Source organism: Pagrus pagrus, assembly GCF_965226575.1.
Source record: "Pagrus pagrus genome assembly, chromosome: 14".
NCBI classification, from domain to species: Eukaryota; Metazoa; Chordata; class Actinopteri; order Spariformes; family Sparidae; genus Pagrus; species Pagrus pagrus.
In genome coordinates this window covers 31,086,495-31,112,083 of record NC_140198.1, presented here as the reverse complement: position 1 = coordinate 31,112,083, position 25,589 = coordinate 31,086,495, and the positions used below count along the sequence as shown (strand labels likewise).

Below are 25,589 nucleotides of genomic sequence, written 5' to 3'. Positions count from 1 at the left end.
TCTCTCTCCAATATATTTTGTTGTTGTTTTTTTCTGGATGAGACTGTTTATTTGTGTTGTGCTTATGACATTTAGTTAATTTTAATTTTTATGGTTATTTGTTGTTGTTCAAGATAAAACCAAACAATAAAACAGTATCCCCAAAATACACACACAAGCAAAACTGACATAATAGCAGGCTAGAAATTACCAAACATACATAAGAGACGGATAGAGATAGTTAAAAGTTTATGTTAAAAGAGAAAAATTAAGAAATGTCCATATGTATGTGTTGATGATTTGAAATTTGCCTTACGTTCATATATGACCAGCGCCGTCGTATAGGGGGGAAAGGTGATGACAATTCTAAGGGCCCACAGCCCACTAGGGCCCACACACAGCCCCCAGTAGCCTCTATGACAAAATTATTATGCATACACTGAACTAATATATATTCATACGAATGAATCCGAATTAAAACAAAGCCACAAGTCATACAATATTCTAATTTTAATAATTTCAATAACCCCCTTGGCCCCTTCTTAAAAAATGGTTTGGTCCACACCGCTGTTCGTTCTTCCTCATTGGAATTAAGCGCGAGCGAACTCCAGCAGGGTTAGGATGGCCCCCAAACAGCACAAGTCCGGACACCAGAAAAGAGTTGAGAAGGAGGCCAGGAGTAGGAGCAGCAGAGCAGGGCCCAGGACATCAAAAACTTGTTTTCTAAGAATGGTGACAGTAAAACCAAGGGCGGCTGAAACAATTAGCCTACTTGTTCATTCATTTAATGTCTGTAACCTTAACTTTGACGGGGCGCAGGCTGCAGCCTACGTTAGCTGTCATCTGGCAGCGCTACACTCTGGACAAGTCGCCAGTTCATTGTAGAGCAACGGTTCCTAGAGTAGCTATAACTGAACGTTACTAATTTAGGGGCTACTACAGTGACCGTGTGTTTAACACATATCACTGTCGGACAGTGCTCCAGTATGCGCCCACTCAGAGGCTGCATTGAATTGTGTTATGACGCATTCACGTTCTACTCAGTAATTATGAGCATCAGACGAAGGTCAGTTACGTTATCATGATGTGTTCAATGTGGTCTTGTAAAATGTGTTATTAGTGGGACATTTGAATAGCCTAAATACAAAAAAGTTAAATGTTCAAAGATTTTTTGTTGTTGTTTGTTTTCATAGCAATATAAAATAAAAGACACCATAATAGCTGACAACAACAAAGTAAAAAAGACTATTTAGAGTTTTGGACAGTTTACACTGACTTTTGAATGGTTTAAAAATATTTTCTGCCTGGGAAAGTGAAGCTGTCCACCTAGAGCTATGGTACTAAGAAGCCCATTTAGATTTTGTCCAAGAATAGGTTAGTTCTGCATCAGTTTTTCCATGAAACATAACATTTAATGTTTACAATATATATAATGGAAGAATAAACCTTTATGCTCTGCTGCTCCAGAATCAGCAGTGGCTGCTTCATCTGAGTTTCTTGAGCCAGGACACTTTGTTTTTTTGCATATCAGTGCTTGATTGTTAAATACAATAAAATACCCACTACCTATTTGTTGAATGGTTAATTGAAAATGTATTTGCAATCAGAGGTGTAATAACATGTTGCAAATCAGTGAAATGAGAATAAGACAACTAATAATACATAATTTACAATAATACTCTGACTTGTTAAGTCGTTAATCGTAAAAAAGGAAACAAATTGGGTGTATTACACCAGGCACCGTCGAGAACACTGAAAAACAAGAAAATTTAAGGTGGCAATGAATGGGGTAGAGGGGCCCACACCGATATTCTTTCAGGGGGCCCAGAATTCCTAGCAACTGCCCTGTATATGACATAAGTCTTTGCCTTACAAAACACATACCTGAATGAATCTTAATTTTTATTAACGGGAATTTTATTCCTTGACTCTTCTTGTTCTTTGCAGGCCTTCAACGCTCTCGCAGCTCCTTGTGTAGGCCACAATACACCACCATTCTTAACCCAACATGACGGTATCACTTCCTCCATCTCCATGGTCTCCTCTCTCCAAACCGCTCTGGTCCACATTGTTCTGGTCTATAGAAAAAACAAAAGAGAAAACTCAGAACAATGCTATCCAACAGTTAAAGTGAATAACCATCATTACATTATAACTAAAAACTTCTAACATTAAAAGATTAATAGCTATTAGTGGACTTACTCGCATCTTCTTCTGTCACTTATCCTAGGCTGGTTAGTTCCTTTCACTGCCATGAAGCAATGGCATAAATACGTAGCCTTTTTGTATGGTTGACAAACTGCCTTGTGCTTCAGTTTTTTCTCCTCAATCAGCTCTCGTTTTCGGTTCCCTCTTTCATCGTGCAGTGCAGCAATGTTAATCAGTTTTGATTCGCATGGACTGATGAAGAAACTGTCCAAAGCGTCGAGACTGTACACATCACACACACATCTCTTTTCTGGCCTTCTTTCCTTTACCAAGGCAAAGGCATGTCCCAAAAAAAAAACAGGAGTCCTTCTTCTTAGTTGACACAAACGTCCCAAGTGCTGCTGGTGAGACATGAATTTTTGCATCGTCCATTTCTGCTATCCTCTTTGATAGTTGTGCAATTGGGTTTTTTGCATTTCTGACACTTTTTTTTTAGTTTTTGCAATTGGTTTTCAAACTGAAAGGCAGAGATGTCATTCAAAGATGTTTCAAAGTGCCTTGCATCTTCAGCCAAGTGGGTCAGGGCATGGACATTATAGGATGGAAAGATTGGGCTGTAGAGCTTGGTAGATGTTCTATAAAAATATACTAGAAGCTCTTCAGCGTAGCCAATGGATGACATCCGTGTAACGCCATTGGAGTCCAACAGTATAGATGGCAACTGACAGTGTCAAAAAGTGATGGTAAAAACTGTCTTGCAGAATGCCTCGGAGAACAACAGGTCCAGTATAGAGTAAAAACTGTCTGAATTCCGTCGCTTTCCATCTGTCCAGATCAGTTAGACTTCGTGGCTGTCGGGCAAATTCTCTTGGCAGCTTTCCACTGAGGGACAAGAGTTTTGCTGAAATTTCTCCAATTTGCCTTGGGGACAGCCTACACTCTCTAGGTCCCTGTTTTAGAAAGTTCAGCAATCGTCTGACAACCCCTAGGCAGACAACATGCATATAGTCCAGCACAAATGGTTTTATGCACTGCAAGCCTGCAGTGATCAGGGGTGAACAACCAGTTTGGTGGATGGGATATGCCTGTTTACTGAAGTCATCTTCTGTTCTTGCATCAATCTTCTCCTGCGACGGGTAGTTGAATACAACCCTGTGACATACATAATGTCCTTCAATAGTGCACCGCTCACAGCTGCTGTAGGCATTGTGGGACTTGATGCATTTTAGGAATGCTCTCGCTGGGGCATCACAAACGAAAGCATTGACTTTTACATTTAATGTTCCATTTTGGAACTCAACCCCATGTTGATGGAGTGCCTTCAGTTCTGTTAAAAAACTAGACGTGTAATCAGTAACGCTGTTTGGCTTTGCAGTTCCACAAAATAGTGCAACGATAAACGGCTCAAACTTTTTCACACTACAAAGAATGGGCCAAATTTGTACATTGGATGATTTAAACAATGGCACACCATCTACACTGAAATTTAGCAGTATCTCATTTTCTGTTGAAAAGAAATTGGAATACTGTGAGCACATTTTCAAAAGTCCCGTCTCCACACCGAAGTAGAGGAACTGGCCACCACATAGATCCCTGACTTCTATTTGAGGTGGAGTTCCTAACAGGGTTCTGGCATCTTTTGGCAGCCGGTGGCCATGTTTACGTAACACCAAGAGCAGCTCGTCAACCGATGTGTGCGTCGCCTTATTTTTTACAGCCCATTTTGCCAAATCACTTCTTAGATCACTTGATTCCTCCTCGGACAAAGTTCCAATTTCTGAATCACTTTCACCATCACTGTCTGGCGGGTGGTGATCATCTCGATACTCGTCTTCTCCTGTATCAGACTGCTCCTGTGTCTGTATGTCTGTTAGGCTATCAGCAAAAGAGGGGCCTGGATTCTCATTTGAGGGACCTGGATTCTCATCTGAGTCACTAGTCTACACCAATGCGCGTAATTGTGCATTTTGTCGTCTCCATTTTTTGTGATACATCTGGGAGTGAAAATAAAAACTAAATATTTTTAAGCCTAAATGTTTTATAAAGAAAATCATTCAATTTGAAAATAAGTCATAAAAACATTCAATCAAATGAGGTAGGCTGTGCTCATCATTTTTTAAATAATATCTTCCACATCAACCTGTATTTAAATTTTACAAAAATGTAAATGATTTTTTTAGTTTTAAGGGTTCCAGTAAATTACTTTCAGATTCAAATAGATGGTTGGGTTAGGTTTGGGGACAACTCACCGTTGAAGGAGACTTTCAGGTCGTGTTCTTCCAAATCTCTGGAAAAGAGAAGGCAGAAGAATGTGAAATCTCAACCTTATTTTAAAAGTTTGTGGATGGAAAGTGTGTCAATGTGCCACGTTCGACCAACAGAGACATCCCTAACGAAGCTTCCCGTTACGACACACACCTGTAAAGTGTGCTGGGTGAGCTCGGGGCCGCCACAGCCATATTCACCATTGGCAGGAGGTTACCCCTCTTGCCAGTGCCTCATTCATGTCAGCCAATACTGCCAGACATAAGTCACAGTAACGTTTTTATAATTAGCAGTTCTCTAGGGGTCGACAGAAGTTACTTTAATGTTAGTAAGTTAACCTCTTCCTCCCGAGGCCTGTAGCTCAGGGTCCAGAATGATGACATACGGGCTCAGTCTGTTGCTACACATTAAATGTTGATTTTCTGCAAAATGCAAGAATAGGATTTATATTGACAATTGCTACACAGCATTCTTCGATTGTGGTCTCGTACACAGGGATTCTCATTGGCTGACGTAATCAAAATTACGACCCAATACCAAAAATGCATACAAATAACATACTAGACCATTTTCTTAATAAACCATTAACAGCCATAAAGAGAATACGAGCAGCAAACGGCCATAAACAGTACACAGAATATTAATATGAGCAGTGGGCTCCCTCATGAGGGGTCATTGTCAAGATATCTGCCCCGCGCTCGTACTACTACCCCAACATGGCGGCCGTAAACTCACATTAGCTGCTAACTGGCTAATCACCACGTCGATGCGGTGAAACGCTCATAAACACATTTTAAACACGACACAGGGTTACCAACGTACAGTGTAAACATTCTCTAAACTGCACGCTCTAACCTAACATCACCAGCTTACCTGCAAAATGCAAGAACATGACTTATGTTGACAAATGCTACACAGCATTTTTCGACTGTGGTCTCGTACACAGGGATTCTCATTGTCGTAAGTCGACAAGAGTCGACGAGAGTCGACGAGAGTCGCGCGCTGTGACTCTCCAGCACCTATGCTGTTCATGTAGCGCGACTGACACCTACTGGCGATTTATGGTTACTACACCTTCAAAATTACACACAAAAAACACTGTACCCAGCATTTTAACCAAAAATAATGACTCTCTTTCTATAAACAAATACAAAACATATAGTAAACTTTTAAACTACCTCTTACATGAATTGAATTAAAGAAATACACTGTTAAATGAGCTTCAACAGGGTATGCCACACATACCCGTGAATATATCTCTGCAACTACAAGATCTATATGAATAACATTGGTATCATAATAAAGGTAACGCGTGTGAGATACCTGTAGAGGTGAAAGCATCAGCATATACGTGTTAGCAACGTAAGTTAGCACTGCTAGTAAGCCCGTTGGCGAATGCTGCTGTTGGCTCGGCTGTATGCCCAAAACTAACCATTAACCAAAGCGGACACAACGTCACGGGTTTATTATAAAATGTGACTTCAAAAACTTTGCTTACCGTTTTAGAGGTGTAGCTGTTACCGCCAAATTCTGTTCGCCAGTCCGAACTGGTCCAGGTCAAAATCTGCTTAGGACGATGACGACACAGACCCACTTCGCGCATGCGCAAGCAGATGTCGTCTGGAACCGTCAGAGCCAATAGAATCCAGTTCTAGTCACCGCCTTTGTGTGATGGACAACCGCCGTCCTCCAATCAAGCCCTTGTATTGAGCGATGTTCAAAAATGATCAATCAGACTGGAGTTGCTCTCAAAGTACGCCGGGGGAAGTAGAAAGTGCTTTTATCACGACTCAACAAATGTTTAATTCAGAGCTGATCTTTCAACATTGTATCATTATTCATGTATCAACACTTTTTCAACAGTTAATTAATCAGCATTGTTTGGATGTTGGAACAATGTTATTTTTCTACTGATATGTTTCAAAAAAATGTTTAAAAGTCATGGTTTTAAAAATAACGTTGATTTGACATACAACTCAAAAATAGTTGATATTTCAATGTTGAATCCATAGCGAGTTAATAACACCATTTCAACTATTTGGTGTTCAACGTTGTTTTGACGTTGAATTAATGTTTTTTCATAAACTGACCTTATTTCAACAACATTTAAACGTTTAATGTCAGTCGAATGCCAGCTGGGGCACGTCAGCGATGTTGTGTAGTCTGATATTCGCTGTGCGGCCGGAGAATATAAACGACGGACTGATGAGAAGCAGTCTACTGTTCGGTTCAGTCCTCGTCAGGGAGTGAGAGCTCATCTAAATGAATCTAAATTCTCCTCCTGGTGTAAAACTATGTGAATTATTTCTGCTTTAACATGATCGGACTGAGAAGGAAAGGACAGCCGCTGTCAGACAGCGCCGTCAGACTCGGGGTTTCTTCAGGTAAACCTGCCAGTGAGCAGGTTATGTTCACAGAGTCAGTTACCACATTAACAGACCCAGAGTTTAAGTTACCTCTCTTTCTGGAACTGAAAACTCAGAGTTTCTCTCATCTCAGGGTTAACAAAAACTCAGAGTTTTCACAAAACCCGCTTTCTGGAATACCCCCCAGACGTGTCTCCGTGTGCTTACATAAATAAATACGAATACACATTATTACAACATCTAGTGGTAACTCCATCGGAATGTTTATTTGTACCATTAGTGTTTCAATAGTTGATGAAAGGCATGGTGAAGTTATCTCACATGGTATTGTTTGGCCAGAAAATACGTTTGCCTGTAAGCATGATTTGATACAGTTGTCTTGTCATTGAATACTAAAGTTACTGGTGATGCAAACCTTTGTTAATGAACACAGGTTTGCTGAAATGTGTATTTCGATCGTATATGCTATCCGCTAGCATCGTAATGTAATTTCCCATATGAGTTAGCATTAAGCTAGCGCATTTGTCACTATATGTTTTAACTGGCAATGTAACCGTATTGATTTTTAAAAAAGTTCGTAACTGAATGGAATACTGTGATGTATTCATTTGTTTGTCTAGTTTTACAGTACTTCCTGAGTAGAGGTTTGGAAAGGACTTCAAGCATCATTCATTCTCTTGGGAAACTGTTATCTAATTGTCGAGCTAATGTAGCAGGCTAGCCCACATCACACACACGGAAGCGGTGGCAGAATAGATACCATTTGTTAAACGCATTCACATTTGGACAGTAGGAAAATCCTCTCTTGTTATGCTTCAGCCCCTAATGTTAGCCTGTGGAGGGCACCAATATTCACTGGAAAAAGTGGATGTGGAAACAACATGTCAGGATATTTGTATTTGTGTTTGTATCCATTTGTCTATCTGCAGTGAAGCCATCAAAGCCACGGTGCTGGATGGAGGGCAAACTATTGGAGGGCGGTGATGTTAAGATGAGCTGCAAGTCTGCTGATGGCTCTGATCCCATCTACTACAAGTGGGAGAGGGTAACGGACAAGGGCAAGTATGTTGGCAAGCTGCCTGCACTTGCTCTGGTAGGTAAGTCACCTCACACACTGGAATATGTGTCTGCCTGTCAGTTGTACCGAGTTTAATTCTGATCCATGTAAGTTTAAAATTTAAAACTACAATACAAGCAAAATGCTTCCGCGAACAAAAAATAATAATGATAATAATAACAATAAGCAATGTGTTATCACACAACACAGACTTGTTGTGTGAGCTCAGTGTTTCTCTTTATCAGCTCTCTCAGTACAACACTAAGGCTTGTCATCCAACCTAGGTGGTTAGGGATTCAGTTCCACAAGTGTTGGACTGTGTAGTCAAATTTCAGCTCTATGACTTTACTGCTTGTTGTTCCAACAGTCTGCTGTCACAAGAGGGACAGAATCTCTGTCTAGTCCAAATCTTGTACTATTTCTGCTTTGTCTGACTACTTTTATTTATACAGTTATTTAAGTATATGAAAGTATGGTATATAAGTCCATATATATGTATGTATGTGTGTGTGTGTACTTACCTTCATACACTTAAATATCTGTATGAATATAATATATATATATTAGGGCCGGGACTTTAACGTGTTAATTAAGATTAATTAATTACACAAAAATTAACGTGTTAAAAAAATTAACGCATTTTAATCGCACTTATAATTGCACCGCGGGACGTTTCTCACTGGATGAGTTTCAGGCGTACCGATTATACTGGAGCACAATTATTTAACGAGGTTAAAAAGCCGCCGACACTTGGGGTGCGTCTCAGCTCGGGTCAGTAAAATTAACAGGCTGACAGTGACAATCACGTGAAACTGAGGCGAACTCATTCATGGTTGCCTCTGATTATACTGATAATAGCCTACCTATTAGCTTCCAATGTAGACGCGCGACATGCGCGCTCACAACCCAAAGCGGCGCGTAGCCGCGTGCATTCGGTGCGACGGCGCGGACGCGTATGGTTCCCTACGTTGCTGTGTCAGGCAGCTCTGCCCCGTTTCAAAGGTGAAGGAAGCCCTAAGTGGAAAGACGTTGCCTCCACAATGTAGAATGTGTTTTATAGAAGAGAAACACACATTTCAGGACCGCTGACTTGTATCATCAAAACAGACAAATGTAAACACAGAAAGCTGAAAATCACTGGACATGTCTGTTGGGATTATACAAATCAACAGTGTAAAGTAGAGCTGTCAAGATGTATGCAGTAGTTAATTATTGCATATCCTACTGTACCTATCACTCCTATTGTTTCTGGTGTACAGGTGCATTAGAATGTCATGGGAGAGTTTATTAAGGCCTATGTCACTAATTCAATTCAAAAAGTGAAACTAATACATTATATATATATATGTTCATTACACACCGAATGAAACATCCCATGTCTTTATTTATTTTTATTTTAATAGTAATATTTATGGCTAACATTCAATGAAGACCTAAAATTCAGTATCCCCAAAAAGTTAAATATTACAAAGGAACATTTTTTTTTTCTTTCTTTTTTTTTTATTCAGTCATTATTCAATGGTATACTAAAACCTATATGAAAAAAATTGCTTCTCACTGTTCTCAGGTCAAATATTTATATGCGATTAATTTCGATTAATTAATTACAAAGCCTCTAATTAATTAGATTAATTTTTTTAATCGAGTCCCGGCCCTAATATATATATATATATATATATATATATATATATATATATATATATATATATATGTATATGTACACACTGATCAGGCATAACATTATGACCACCTGCCTAATATTGTGAAGGTTCCCCTTGTGCAGCCAAAACAGCTCTGACCTGTCAAGACATGGACTTAAGACCTCTGAGGGTGTCCTGTGGTGTCTGGCACCAGGGCGTTTAATAGTGGGTCCTCTGGGTACTGTATGTTGGGGGGTGGGGCCACCATGGATCAGACCTGCTCCAGCACGTCTTACAGATGCTCGACCAGATTGGGATCTGGGGAATTTGGAGGCCCGGTCAACACCTTGGGCCCTTTATTGTGTTCCTCGAGCTGTTCCTGAGCAGTGTTTGCGGTGTGTCAGGGCACATTGTCCTGCTGGGGGGCCACTGCACTACTACTCGGGTAGTGTTGTTGTGATGAGGGGGTGTACTTGGTCCACAACAGCGTTTGGATGGGTGGTGCGTGTCAAGTGTCATTCACATGAATGCCAGCACCCAAGGTTTCCCAGCAGAACATTGCATTGTGATGAGATAATGTTATTCACGTCACCTGTCAGTGGTTTTACTGTTGTGGCTGATCGGTGTATATCAATAATTCACCAATATGTCACCTGCGTCACCTGCACCACCTGCTTGGGGAAGACTCTGGATAAATGCTATGGATCTGATCCAGATGCATATAGATCAGTTGCTCTTCCCCCCCTTGGCCCTGCTGACCACAACACCATCCTGCTGGCACCAGCCTACACCCTGGTCATTAGGATGACAGAGAAGGTGACCAAACACATCAAGCAGTGGACCAACGACAGCATTGCAACTCTGCAGGGATGCTTCGAATCCACAGACTGGGCTAACCTTCTTGCCCCTCCAGCAACATCAGTGAGCAAGTGGACACGGTGTCTTCATACATCTCCTTTTGTGTGGATAACATCATTCCCACCAAAACAGTAACAATCTTCCCAAACAAACTCTGGATATCCAAAGAACTAAAAGTAATTCTCAATAAAAAGAAAAGAGTATTCTTCACCGGCACCGAATCTGAAAAAAAGGAGGTAAACAGTGAGGTAAAGCGGGCCATAAAAAATGCCAAGCTGAAGTATAAGAACAAGATGGAGGAAAATTTTACACAAGGGAGCCTCCACTCAGCTTGGCAGGGGATTAAGAACATGGCCGCTATGAACACTGCTCCCTCCACCCACAGGACAATCCAGGTGCCCGGCAGCAGCCCAGTATCCCTCCCCAACAACCTCAACTCCTTTTTTTCAAGATTTGAGACAGACAACACCACCCGGCTAGAAGCAATCATCTCCTCCCTCAAGCCTGCAGCAGCTGAACTCCCCTTCAACATGGAGGAGGTGGTGAGGGCCCTCAGGAGGACCAAGGAGAGCACAGCACCTGGCCCAGACAACATCAGTGGCCGTGTCCTGCGGTGCTATGGACAGCAGCTGGGAGGCGTGTTTCAGCTCCTGTTTCAACGATCCATGGACAGCGGCACAGTTCCCCAGCTATGGAAGCACTCCACAGTAGGGTTGGGTATCGGTTTGGTTTTTTCCGATACCGGTTACTACTCGGTATTTTTTAAACGGTTCCGGTGCTTAAACGGTACTTGAACCGATACTTAAAAACCTAAAAATGCACACACTTCGTCAAAAAAACAATGCCCTTTTATTTCCAGAGCCAAATTGAAAACAATTAACTTAAAATATTATAAATACAACATAAAAATAAACCATTATTAAATAAAAGTCACACAATTGACATAATATCAGATAACAATACTGTATCGAAAAATATAATAATGGAGATTAATGAGGAGCTCCATCTTAAAACTTCGTCGGCATTAAATTAACGTTACTTAGGCTACCTGAAGAAGAAAGGCTGCTGTCATCGTCATCTGTGATGTCCATCACACTAGCAGCAGGACTGGGGCTTTCTTCACGAAGTCCGGGTCCGGGAGGCGCAACACTGGCGGGAGCAGCGGCGGCCGTCGATGTGCTTGGCACCGGGTCGCGGAGTTTGTCAAACACGGTGCACAATTCGGCTTTTAAGTACACGCCGTGTGTCGCCAGGTGTTTCATCAAATTTGACGTGTTACCCCCTTTGCACGCAATTGTTTTGCGGCATTTATTACAGATCGCGGAGTCTCCATCCTTAGGTGTGTAATGAAGCCAGACTTTTGACCGTTTCCTTTCGGCATCTTGTTGATCCTCTCACCTTCTCATCAGCGGCACCGAGCAGCGACACTGACATCATGCGCAACACGTGCGACATCGGTGCCGTCAAGTGTGGCACCGAAATGAGGCACCGAAACTTTTGTTTTTATTCGGTCTGGTTACTACCGTTTACATCGGAACCGGTTCCATACTCATACTGGGTTTCGGTACCCAACCCTACTCCACAGTGGTCCCCATCCCCAAGAAGAGCTCAGTCAAAGCTCTGAACGACCTCAGGCCTGTGGCTCTTACCTCTCTCGTGATGAAGGCTATGGAGAGGGTCATAAAGAGACACATCATCACGGTAACTGACCCACTGATTGACCCTCTCCAGTTTGCGTACCGTGCAGGCAGAGGGGTTGATGATGCAACAACACTCATCATGGACACCGTACACAAACACCTGGAACATCCCAACATCACAGCCAGACTCCTGTTTGCAGACTTCTCCTCTGCATCCAACACAGAGAAACTCTCCACCCGCTTCCACCTGGACGGCCAGCTGATCCTGTGGATTACAGACTTCCTGACCAACAGATCACAGAGGGTGCTGGTCAATAACTCCTTCTCCGACGTCTCGGTCACGTCTACAGGATCCCCTCAGGGCTGCATAATCTCACCTCTGCTCTTCATTCTTTACACCGATGACTGCAGGTCCACCCATCCAGACTGTCATCTGGTAAAGTACGTGGATGACACAGGTCTCCTGTCCCTACTCTCAGGCTCCTCACATCACCACAGCTCAGTGCTGCATGACTTTGTGGAGTGGTGTGATAAATCGGCCCTGGAGTTAAACACAGAGAAGACCAAAGAGATGGTGGTGACCTTTTCCAGCAAGCAGAGGGAGCTGGCTACAGCTGCCATAAGAACAATCTACCTGAGGAATGTAGAGCTGGTGGAGGAGTACAAATACCTGGGCACAATTTTTGACAGTACATTTAAATTTGCCTCCAACACTGAGGAGATCCTCAGGAGATACTGTCGCTGCTGGCATAAATAAGAACATTTTATTGACATTTTATTACTCCTTCATAGAGAGTGTCATCACATTCTCCATCACCTGCTGGTTCCACTCCATAAGCCTGCAAAACAGAACACGCCTGCAAAGCACAGACAAAGTCTGCTCTAAACTCATTGGACTGCCGGTCAGAGCACTTTCCACCGTGTGCCAGCAGCAAACACTGACCGCGTGCAGGATCCTTCAGGACTCCTCCCACGCTCTGTTCCCAGCGTTTGAGTGGCTCCGCTGCCCGGGCTGCAGAACACAGAGGAGGAGAGCAACCTTTGTTCCCAAGGCTGTTCAGTGTCTAAACTTCCATCCACCCCCCTCCCCCCACACTGGACAATACCGAAACAGACAATAAGTAACCTGTTGATGGTCACTGCATTTCCCACTTCCCCTCCCTCTCTATTGCATTTTTCACATTGCACATTTGCACTAACTTGCTGCTGCCTCTTAATGCACAACCCAACCTACCTCATGTAAATACTGTAAATATCTTTTTAGTTTATTTATTCTATTTTATTCTATCTGACGTGTTTTGTGTCTGTGTAACTAACATGCTGACTTGTTTGTGTCTGTGTAACTAACCACTGACTTGTGTACTTGACAATTGAATTGAACATATACATATATATATATGTATGTATCTATGTGTGTGTGTGTGTGTGTGTGTGTGTGTGTATATATATATATATGTGTGTGTGTGTGTGTGTGTGTGTGTGTGTATATATATATCTTTGTATGTATGTATGTATGTATGTGTGTATATATATATATATATATACACACACACACACACACACACACACACATCCTTAAAAACATAAAATAAACAAATAGTTTAAAAAATAGTATTTCGCAACTGTTTCGTAATTTCTCTTAATTCAAAAGCATAAAAATACAAACATTTATTTCATTACAGTCTATTTGAAACTACAATACAGGATAAGAATACACTAAAGTCCCGTTTTCTCTTTGTTGGCTCTATCAGATTTGAAAAACCCAGAGATTGTGACTTTGAAGAACTTGACCAAGGACAGCACCGGAGTCTACAAATGCACAGCCAGCAATGATGTGGGCGAAGAGAGCTGCACAGTGGAGGTCAAAATGCATTGTGAGTGGAAAACATTATTTACGTACTGTTACTCCAGATTCTATGAATAAAAGACACAGGCTTCGGGGCTATTGCCAGTGGGGTTGTCCCTCGTGCACATGCCCAGCACTTAACATAATCCACCCCCACCTGTGTCCCACATACAGTCTCATCTTGGTGTTGAAACCAAATAATCAGCTCCAGAAAAACAGCTTTTTCTTCACCTATTCAAGGAACCAGTAGGGACCAGAACTTAGAGGGCTGCTCCTGTGCTCATACCGTCATACCATACGCAACTTACTGTTTTGCGTTGAATTTTGTCCTCTAAGGCTATAGCAAATAGGAAAAGGGTGATGCAGGATATGGCCTATGCCACACTGCGCCCATCTGGTACCACAAGCACAAACACACACCTACTTCACATAGAACAAAAACAAGCATTCCATGCCCAGCCAGTCAAAGAAACCCCAGAGGCGCCACAATGACACAGCATAAAAGAAATATCTAATGTTCTTAATGAGGGGGTGAGGGTTGGGAACAAATAATGTCTACTGCTGTGTGAAAGCAGAAACAAAGGATACACACTGTAACAGTCCAGAGAAGAGCAGAGTAGGGAATGTATCGACAGACAGGGTAAGCTCAGCCAAATCCCATGATAACAATCACTCTGACAAAAGGCTAAGTACAGAGTGAGTCAAAGAGAAATGGTAAGCATCTCGCAGATAAAAACAAATTAAAGAACAGGGGGAACTATAAGAGGCGGTGCAAATCTTCGACTGAGATTTCTCCACCGTGGAGGATAAAATCCCTCTGGTTGAGTGCAGCCTTACACAGCTAGTGTGACAGGTGCTATGCAGACAGAGGAATCCCCAGAGATTGCTCTCTGAAAAACATCGACAAATACTGAGAACGGTGCAGCCGTGTGCACACTGTAGAACAGCATGTGTACCAGGCAGAGGAGGTGAGACATGGCTAGCTTCTTATGGTGTGTTTAGACCAAACACGAGCAAGATATTTGTGTTGTCCAGCTCCAGCAGTTGTATGCATATGTACAGTAGGTGTCAGGTATCTAGGAGAGAGTACAATGGGATGCAGGTCCTGATGAAAATCCAGATCCGGTAAATGTGAATCTGTTTTCACAGTGGGGACTCTTTTTCAGCGGCTGTATGGTAACAAATCAAAATAGAAAACTGCAACTACCACCAATGTGCAGCTGATCTATGGTGAGATATTTGTGCCTCATTCCTGAGTGAACAAAGGGAGATTTGGCGCACAGAAGAAATATATTTTGTTATTTTATTAAGTTATATTTTGAAGGGAAATTAGATGTGAGCAAAAGATTATTTCCTTTGAGCAAATAAAAATCTCTTCTGTGTTCAATAAATGTATTTGTATGTTTGCTTTTATCCATATTAACATGCAATAATAACCCCTCTCACAGTTTTTCTCTCAAAAACTCTTGCACTGTGTACTGCACACATGCTCACATTCTCCACTCTTTGCGCACTGAGCTTCGCCTGCACACTCGCTGATCTTGTCACAGTGTTACAATTGTGCCACAGAACCAACCACCCGGATAATTGGACAAGGCAATTCTTATTGGCTGTTTCGTCTCTAATAGGAATCCTATAAGGTTGACATCACACCGTGTTGAATTTTGGGTAACTGACATCATCCGCATGATATTGCATAGAGTGGAGAAGTCAATGTGAAACAGAGACAGTTACTGTCTTTAATCAAATAAAAGAACACAACAGCAAATGTGTTCAGTGTGAATTTTACTTTGGAGTTCAACATCAGTATGCTCTTTCTTACACAACTTTTTTTTGTGTGTGTGTGTTTTGTCATTTTTGTGTTTACGTGTGTAGATGTAAGAGGAATGGGTGTGTTAGCAGGGGCAGTGTTTGGTGTGTCATTTGGAGTCCTACTCATCATACTCATCATCTGGCTGGTGTTCCGCAAAAAGGAGATGAAGAAATATGAAGAAGAAGAGACCCCAAATGAAATCAGGTACAGTGGTGAAAAACTTTCTCGGCCAGTCATAACTACATGTGATCATAACCAAAACCTGAATTTTTACAGTCATGATAAGGAAAGGGAAGTAGTAATGTCTATTGCCACACACTAGGGGTGGCCAGTATGAACTACAATTTGAATCACTGATGTGTTTTTGTTTTTTGACAATATTATGTCAAGGTATAACTTAAATGAAAAGGGATACTCCACTCAAACATGACTCTACCTTTTATTTTCTCTTGGCAGTGTATGGAAACATGTCTTCCAAAACATATGTGTTTATTGTCTTCAAATAGAAATAAAAAAGAGGTATAGGCTTACATGTGTTTTGAGGGGAGTAGCCAGACAAATATTGTGGGTTAATTATTAAGTATAATGTGATTCATTCAATGTGAGATAGACAAGGGGTAGGATTACTTATCTACTCATATCTAAGTGTGGAGATGAAAAACGCAGGCTAATGAGGATTGCTTCCTATCAAAAATGTAGCCAGTGACAGGGCAAGAAAGAGGGTTGAAAGCAATCAAACTGTTGTTGTCTCCAGCCAGAATAAGTTGTGATTTCCTATGTGTTTACTGAATATAGCTTAAGCAAACATCCACTTTACTCAAACTAAATTTAATTTGACTCTTCAGTGTTAAAGTCCGATTCCCTTTCACTTAACTGGTAAATGTTCATTGGATCTGTTGAGAGCACTCTTTGGAATCATGCAACCATGTGCTCATTTCAGGGAGGATGCAGAGGCTCCCAAAGCCAAGCTGATGAAGCCCAACTCCCTCTCCTCATCCCGCTCCGGCAGCTCTCGCTCAGGCACCTCCTCCACCCAGTCCATGATGCATAACATGGGGCTTAGGAGCCAAAGAGCCTGTGTTCCAGCTGTGGTTGCCCACAAAGAAAACTGCCAAGCCTCCACCTTGCCTCGGTCTTCACCTGGCTACATTCAGAAAGCTCCCAAGACTCCTGAACCCCGTTCTACACCCACCTCCACGTCTACCTCCAACTCCAAACCCAGCACTCCACCTAAACTGAATCCTGGGAACCTGACCCGCATGGGGGCCACTCCTGTTATGATCCCTGCGCAAACCAAAGCTTTCCAGACTGTGTAGAAGATGTGGAATCACACAGAGGACAGGACCAAGGCAGCCTCAGGACATGGCATCCTGCTGAATCCAAGAGTTAGACTTTGATGAAGATCCAGTTATATTATCTAGATATATTCTCACCATACAAAATCTGATGGAAACTTTATTTAACTCCTGGAGAATCCTTGCTTTATAGAAAGATCAAAATAAGAACAAGCTTCTTCAGGTGGTGTTTACTGGCACACTGTCACCTGCGAAACGTGTGTTGATGGAAGTGTTTTAGGGAGTGAACGAGATCAGAAGAAACTGAAGGTGTGTGCCACACTAACATTGGAAGCATAACATGGCAACTTCATTCTCTTTGCAAAAGATAATAAACTGGTCACTGATACAGCTGAAGAGGTAAGAGTAGTTCATAAGGGAATAGTATAAAAGCAACACTACTGGCTTTCACAGGATGTTTTATACATTTAATGAGCTGGAACACCTTCCAAAATAGAGGACACCACTTGACACCTGCCAATCAAAATACCTGGCACCCAAAAGACTAAACCCATTACAGTAGTTTAACTGTAGGTTGTTAGAGTATAAAAATTGGATGAATGGCTCAAATTGTTTAAACAGATACTTAATATCTCCATCAATACAGCACCCGTGTCACACGCTGTAACATGGACACACAGTATACTGAATTCCTTTGTCTCTGCGTCCTCTGTGCCCACTTAAAAACAGCTTACATAGGCTTGTGTGTGTCAGTAGTTTTAGAGTGAATTCATACTTGACTTCTCATGTTCATCTTATTTATACCTGACATGTCAAGGTTAGAAGAGATGGCAGAGAGACGTGTCATTTAAATAAATACAAATTTATGAGATATAATTCACAGGATCATGGAGGACTGACATTTTTAAAGATTGTTACAGGGCTAAGTAGAGGCCCTATTAAGAAAAAACCACATTGTGATGATTTACATTTTATTTATTTATTTAGTTTATCCTGTTTTATGTGTAGCCTATCTTCTTTTTAATCACATAATGAAAAACTGTATGAATGTGATACTAATTACAATGCGTTATATCAGACTGTTCTCACTCTCAACACGGCAAATACAGCAGCCTGGTCAGTGACCCAACGCTTCTCGGTTTGACGCTGTTATTAAAAGAATATTGCATATTATGTATTATTTCTCACTTGACCGCAGATCCCTTCACCTCCAAAAGTGATATATAAAAGTATATAATGGTTTATATAATAGTTTGAAGCTTAAGGCCACTGACCAAGCTGCTATATTTGATGAGTTGGGAGTGGGAACAGGTTATTCACATTGTTTTTTTTCTCAGCAATCTATCTCTTATGCTGAAACTGTTGTTTAGAATTTAAATGAGTTTTATGTGACTCATTCAATCACTATATAGTAAAGAGAGAAAATCACCTCACTCACCCTTAACACATTAGAACTATAATCCATAAAGAGTGCCTTTGGTCATAAACGTACATGCCCAGTGTAATGATCAAACATGCACTTTACTATTGACAAGATTTCAGATTTGTTCTCTTCCACAACGAGCATGGACAGTTCATGAGGCTAACCCCAACCCCATTTAAATCTGACCTGCTGCCTACCAGCCACAGCTAACTGACAGAGTCACTGAGCAGAATGAATCCTGTCCTTGTGCCTCATCTCCCATTCTTCTCAATTACTCATTGTTAAATCACATTCGCTCCCGTCAATACATACATTCCCTCTTTTCTTCTTTCAACTCGTCTTGTGAGTCTCACCTCACTCTGCTCCCATGGCACTTCTTGATTCCAGTTCTCTGCATGGTGGGCGAGTTCAACAAAGCCTTGATATTATTGGATGGAGCATCTCATTGTTGTGTTCAAAGCCAAAGTTACTGTACGAAAAACTAACTGCTATTAGTGACATATCCTGCTTCTACAAACTACAGTGCGTGTGATCACTAATGTGTCAAAGTATTTGCTATCAATGTTGCAAAATTCCACTACATACTCCAATGTTTAGGCATAACATATTTTATTCTTGTGTTTTAGGGCAGTCCAATCAATAATCTGAAACACAAACAACTTTATCACTGCCTCGAAGGGCACTCAGGGTCTCCAGAGAGCCCAGACCTAGATACCAAAGCCAATAGTCCACTAGTCGATGATATCATATCTGTATGATCAGCCATTATATACAGTATAGGTGTATTTCTATGGAGGACCACAAGTCATTGTCATCTGCAGACGTATGACATGCCTGGATGTGTATTTGAAGTGAACACACTAGAGACTTCCCCCAACCAAGTCGGTTAACTTCCAGTTAAGCGTGTGGCTAACTTGAATGGGGATTAAATAATTTAATCGTCTGGCTCTTCTAGACTTTCAAAATGTTATTGGATCGAATGGCTCCAGTTATGATAGTGAAACGAGTCGTTTCACGGGGGTTGTGATGCTCAAAATGTAATTACATGGTCAATTCTGACCAAAATGCCGGGCTTTGAAGCCAGTGTTCATAGTAGTCAAACTGTGTAATTACATCGTCATGTGACGCACTGTGGCCCAAAAAGACTTTTTCCCATAAGCTAACATTGTGAAAATAGGGGCTGTACAATGGGTACATTTTTTTGACTACAATTACCACTACAATTAGTCAAACTTTATTACTATTTCCGTGACACTTGGTGGTCCTCCATATATTTCGACTATAACAATTATGCCAAAATATGGATGTGTGTAGCTGTGCATTTTTTATGTAGACAGCTTTCTAAATTGGAAATATTTCAGGAAAATTTGTGAAAACCAGAAATCACATTATTATTATGTACTAGTATGAAATGATCAGACTGAATAACTTCATGAACATGGCAGCTTGGTATCAAAAACAGCTGTTTACAAGGAAGACATTTTTACTCAAATTTTGATTTCCATATAAAAAAAAAAAAAGCATTGTTGCAATTGTGCTGGAATCCACTGTCTTTCCTCGAGGGCTTTTGCCAGCTGAAGGTGATTACTGGATTCTGTAAATCATGTTGCCATTGTCTCTGGAAAACATTGTTACAAGACTAGCACAGCTAAACAGGGAATCAACTATGCTAGCATGGGAAGTAGGACAATGTCCAAAGATGCACATATAGCCATCCCAAACTCAAAGGTTCCAGTTTTGGCAAAAAAAAAGCACTCACAGAACTTCCGGCAAATCCGGAGAAGACAATTTAAGAGATGCCGCAATATTGCAGTGTTTCAAGAGAACTGCCAGAGGACGTTTTACCCGGACACAGCCTCTAGCTAGATGGGCACCCTGTCCCAAGACTCTCTTACTCACATATCCCAACATGTTACCTTGCTGATTTAAAGTCCAACAGACACCATTTTTTATTCCACCAGTACACCTAGTCACTAGCTTAGCATTAGCTTTTAGCAGGAGCAGTTCACGGTGAGCAGAGAAAAAAAAGCCACCATTGAAACACAAGCAGTTGGCTCTCGAATCATCAGCAAAACTCAGAACTGCAAAAATTTGCAGTCCACAAACCTGCTGAAACAAGTGTAACACTGGTTACGCCTAGTCTAAGCTAGAAAGTTGCAAACGTTTTATTATATGGGTTATATCACCTATCATCTTTTTTTCTGTTCCAAACAGACGTTATTCTATTGGCTGTTAAAAATCCACTATCAGTCGCCTTTTAACTTGTAAGTTTTGTCATAAGCGAAAGTATGTACATACATAGATACAACTCAACTAGAGGGGAGTTACAAGAAAGGGTTTTTCATTACAGTATACTCCATCAGAATTGCTTGTCAGATGGTCAGATAGCATCTGAACTCTCCTCCCCCGACATCATGCTTTGTCCGACCATTTCTCTAACTTTACAAAATTTAACAATTTTACATTCATTTCCACTTAAGGCCCTGTTTGGCCAGCTGTACTTGTTTTTATTCTTGACACAGCTCTTTCTAACCCAAACTAACCTCTGAATGTCCTACAAGGCCCCTAAAAGTCAACAGAGCGAGGTCAGGTAAATGAATAAATGTGGCTCTTTCATTCTGCCTGAATGTTTTTTGTATCAAAGCAAACAAGAATTATCACTGAAGCAGATGGGTCATATTTTTGTGATTGTCCTTCCTTCTGTAGCAAAAAAGAAAGCTCATATCTCCTTTCATGTCCACTCCAACATAAATAAACAGCACTATCTATTTAATGGAGCATCCCGAGTTCCTATTATACATTCAGTGTAAAGTTAAAAGAAATCTGTCAGGTAATACAAAAGCTGAGGAATGATGAAATGGTTACATGCATGTTACAGATACTAAACTATAGGAAGAACTATGTTCTTTTTTTCGCTTGAGAGCTGAAATGATACTCATATAGATACAATATAACAGTCATATAAATCAAACTGTAAATTTATAAATATTCTATATTATCTTTGATCACAATCTGATTCTGGATTATTTTATGCATTTAGTACAAAGTACAATTTACAATTTCCATACATACTAAAGTCCTTGTATGGCAACAACACTGTGCCAAAAAGGATTATTTAGACTTCTTTGTGGGTTTAACCAAAAAGGTTGTGTACAAAGTCCTGTGCTTGAGTGAAAAATGTATATTTGTACAGGAACTCAGTCATTTTTTTTTCTTTTTTCGTCTGTTTTAATAATAAAACTTTGACTGGCGATAAACACAGAGCTACCGTCTTTCATCCTTGTTTTACAATCTGGCCGACGGGTGTGGACGATGTGTGTTTGTGTGTGTGTGTGTGTGTGTCTGTATGTTGGTGGTTGAATTCACGTTTTCCACTTTTCCACTTAACCCACCATAAGCCTATAAAACACACTGCTCTACAGAGACACAGATTTAAGGAATGCTATAGCACCGAAGAAGTTAAGTACTTTAAAGCTATAGTGCGTAACTTCTACCGCCCCCTAAAGGAATTCTGCGTTATTACAATGACACGGCCGGCGCCTCAATATAACCATGGAGATCCTCACCGCTACTCCTCCCCTCTCCACCGCTACCCCTCCACCACCGTATGCGATTAAACAACATTTTTGAAGAACAGCCGATGCAAAAAATGAAAAATGGACTCTTCAGAAGAGATAATTATTGTTTTTGGTTTTTTTTGGTGCCTCAGAAACACAGAATAGTATGTTTAGTTACTCATGAACGAGATTTGTTGCTGACATACTGGTAGTCATAATTTACTTTTACTCGTCACAGCACACAGACCCCCCGCAGTAAGTAACACACAGCAACACAGGCTACACACCTGGTAACTTACTGCTCGTTAGGCTAACGATGTGGCTAACACCAGGCTGCTAACAATACATTTTAGCAGGATCCACCACTTCGGATCCACCTCTTGCTCGCTTCTTCGGGTTCTCCGCCATGTTGCTGCTAGCAGCGCTCTCCTCCCCCCTCCCTTCTCGTTGTCAGGTAAAGAGTAGAACGCGTCATGTCCTGTGCGCCAGCGTGGGAATGTCGCTCCAAGACAGTAAATACAAAAAGAGCAAATACTGAAAAGTACCGCGAGATGTTAGCCGAACGGCTTAATGAGCCTTGTATCATCTCCTCTTATAGTGGCTTGGGTGAAACGGATATTTACAGACACGTAGAAGTTACGTACTATAGCTTTAATGTTACGCGACATGAACAAAAATGTACAAACAACTCTTTGCCATGAGTATGTTGAACAAGAAAGTGCAGTCAACGGCTTTCAGTGTACTTTGGTGTGTTTATTAAATAAAAGATCAAAAATGCTATATATGCATTTTTTTTACAGTGCAGTCAAACACAAACTGCTCAACTTGTGACTAGGGCTGGGCAATATGGCCTCGTCAAGCAAGGTGGGCTTTTTTCCTTACCCGCTTTAATTTCACCCTGTCTTACCGTCCTGGCTCCAAGAACACTAAACCTGATGCTCTGTCTGTTTTCAGCCGAGAGTTGTAATCATTCTGACTCCACGATTCTCCCTCCATCCTGTGTGGTGGGGGCTGTTTCCTGGGGAATAAAGGACCAGGTCTTAAGAGCTAATGTTAATAATCCCCCACCAGTCGGCTGTCCGCCGAATCGTTTATTTGTCCCTGATCAGCTTCATTCACAGGTCATTCACTGGGCCCATGCTTCCCGACTCTCCTGCCACCCGGGAATCATACGAACCCTCTTTGTGACAAGACAAAGATTTTGGTGGCCCGCCATGGAAGGGGACATCACGGACTACGTCACTGCCTGCCCTGTTTGTGAACGGTGCAAAACCTCCCGTCGCCCCACTTCAGGCCTGCTTCGCCCTCTCCCGGTGCCACGACGGCCCTGGTCGGACATCTCTGTGGACTTTGTCACTGGACTCCCACCTTCGGAAGGTAACACAACCATTCTCACAGTTGTAGACCGTTTCTCTAAAATGGTTCACTTTATTCCCCTGCCAAAGCTGCCCTCAGCCAAGGAGACGGCGGAGGTAATGCTGCAACATGTGTTTCGTCTCCATGGTCTGCCCAAGGATATTGTCTCCGACCGAGGTCCCCAGTTTGTGGCACAGTTCTGGCAGACTTTTTGTTTGCTCCTGGGAGCCACGGCCAGCCTGTCCTCAGGTTATCACCCACAATCCAACGGTCAACGCTTAAACCAAGTCCTGGAGACCAACCTTCGTTGCCTCGCCACCCAGAACCCCAGCTCCTGGAGTAAACAACTAATCTGGGCTGAATATGCCCTCAACTCTCTCCCCAGCTACTCCTCTGGTTTTTCACCCTTCCACTGTGTCTACGGCTACCAGCCCCCTCTCTTCCCTGCCGTGGAAAAGGAGGTCAGCGTTCCATCAGCTCTTGCCCTGATCCACCGCTGCCGCTGTACATGGGCCATCGCCAGACACTCTCCACTGTGCCACTCGGACCAGTATAAGGTGGTGGCAGACAGGCGACGCTCCGAGGGACCCAGTTATCAGGAGGGACAAAAAGTGTGGCTTTCTACAAAGAACCTGCCCCTCCGTGTGGAAGCCAGGAAGCTTGCCCCCAGGTTTGTGGGTCCATTTCCTATTTCATAAGTTATTAATCCTGTTGCTGTGAGGCTTAGACTCCCCAGGACCATGAGGGTGCACCCGACATTCCACATCAGCCAGGTGAAACCCTCCAGAGAAAGCGCTCTGGTCCCCGCCTCCAGACCCCCGCCTCCCCCCCGGTTTGTGGACGGGGGCCCTGTCTTCACGGTCCGTAAGCTTCTGGCTGTTCGCCGACGGGGACGTGGGTTCCAGTACATGGTTGACTGGGAGGGTTACGGTCCGGAGGAACGCTCCTTGGTGCCTGCTAGACACATCATGGACCCTGACCTTATCCGAGACTTCCACAGTGAGCATCCAGGGGAGCCGAGGCTGCCAGGTGTTGGCCGTTAAGGGGGGGGGGGGTACTGTCATATCTCCCCAGCTAAGTGTTTCCCTCTTATTTTGTCAGTTTCCGTCTTGTGCTTCTGTGTTTTATTTTGTTACTCACCCTGTTGTCTCTGTTCTAGGTCCGTCACTTCCTGCCCGTGTCCTTACCTCCTGTGTGATTACCTGTCCCCGCCCTGATGTGTTTCACCGGTGTCTCATCGTCTCACCCCATATGCTTTAAATAGTCTGCCTTCCCCAACTCCTGTGCCAGTTCGTCTTAGCTTGTCTTGCGTTCCAGCCCTTTTTTCCTAGTGTTCCAAGTGTGTTTTTGATAGCCCGACTTTTTGCCTGCTTCTCCAACCCTGCCTCTGCCTGACCCCCTCTGGATTTGTTTGCCTGCCTTGGACTGATATTCTGTGTACCGAACCCGTTTTTGGAATAAAGTCTTTTTGTCTTCTCTAAAGCCTGTGTCCTGCATTTTGGGTCCACCCTCTGCTCGGCCGTGATAGTTTGAATCTAAAGTAGATCATCCACGTGAATTGTGTAGAACCGATGAGAATTTTTTTTTTTTTGGGAGGCGGGCGCGCTGGAGTTATATGGAGTTTTATACGCGGGACTGCGGAGCAGAGGACTCATTTTGCAATTCATCGCCATAACGCTACAGGGGTGTGTTCCTTGCCGTCGGGGGCAAGCTAAAGGAGGCAAAACGGCTGGATAGTAGTAATCAGTAATCCAGCATCTTTGGCTGGATGACAACCACAGATGCAGAAAACATTTTGTTCCCACACCCATCAGAATTTATAATTCTTTGTTAACCCTCTGGGGGCCTTAAGGACGTTTTTGTCCAAAGGGAAATTTTCACTAATTTTTTGGCCATAACTACACTACCAGTTCAGCATAGCAGCACAGGCAGCATCATCACTGAAACGAAATACACTAGCTTTTAACTAATTACATAATTTGTGTTCTAGGTAATGGTCCTCGGAGTGATAGCAGAGCATTCCCTCCCTTTTGCTATTGCTCCAGTAATTGTGGAGCTTGCTCACACTCCTGCCTTTCTTTTCTCCTTTCCATTACTGCTGCTTTAAATCCAACTCCTTGCATGCTTTGAAGTCATCTATTAAAATAAACATAACAAAGCAAAACGGTGTTAATTCATCATACTGAATGTACATTTTAGTGTTATTTCGTTTTTAAAAAAAATATCATGACACAATGAATTCATTCATCACTCAGTGGGGTATTTACATGAGAGATTATAGAGTTTAAATCTAGCGGTCTAAATCACCGCTTTACGGCCGTTCTAGTAATGTTGAATTCCGGCCCT

At 42.2% G+C, this 25,589-nt stretch overlaps 1 protein-coding gene across 2 annotated transcripts in view; it reads left to right on the top strand.

The window, feature by feature from the left end:
* The window catches only part of LOC311269797 (CXADR-like membrane protein), a 215,288-nt gene extending 193,695 nt beyond the window's left edge, over positions 1-21,593 (top strand). For both annotated transcript variants that reach the window (XM_084374213.1, XM_084374212.1), the window contains 4 exons: positions 7,688-7,855; positions 13,705-13,827; positions 15,675-15,816; positions 16,553-21,593. In XM_084374213.1, the coding sequence (XP_084230339.1) occupies positions 7,688-7,855; positions 13,705-13,827; positions 15,675-15,816; positions 16,553-16,928 (809 nt within the window). In that variant the 3' untranslated portion in view covers positions 16,929-21,593. The remainder of the gene's footprint in view (positions 1-7,687; positions 7,856-13,704; positions 13,828-15,674; positions 15,817-16,552) is intronic.
* The last annotated feature ends 3,996 nt before the right edge of the window (positions 21,594-25,589 follow it).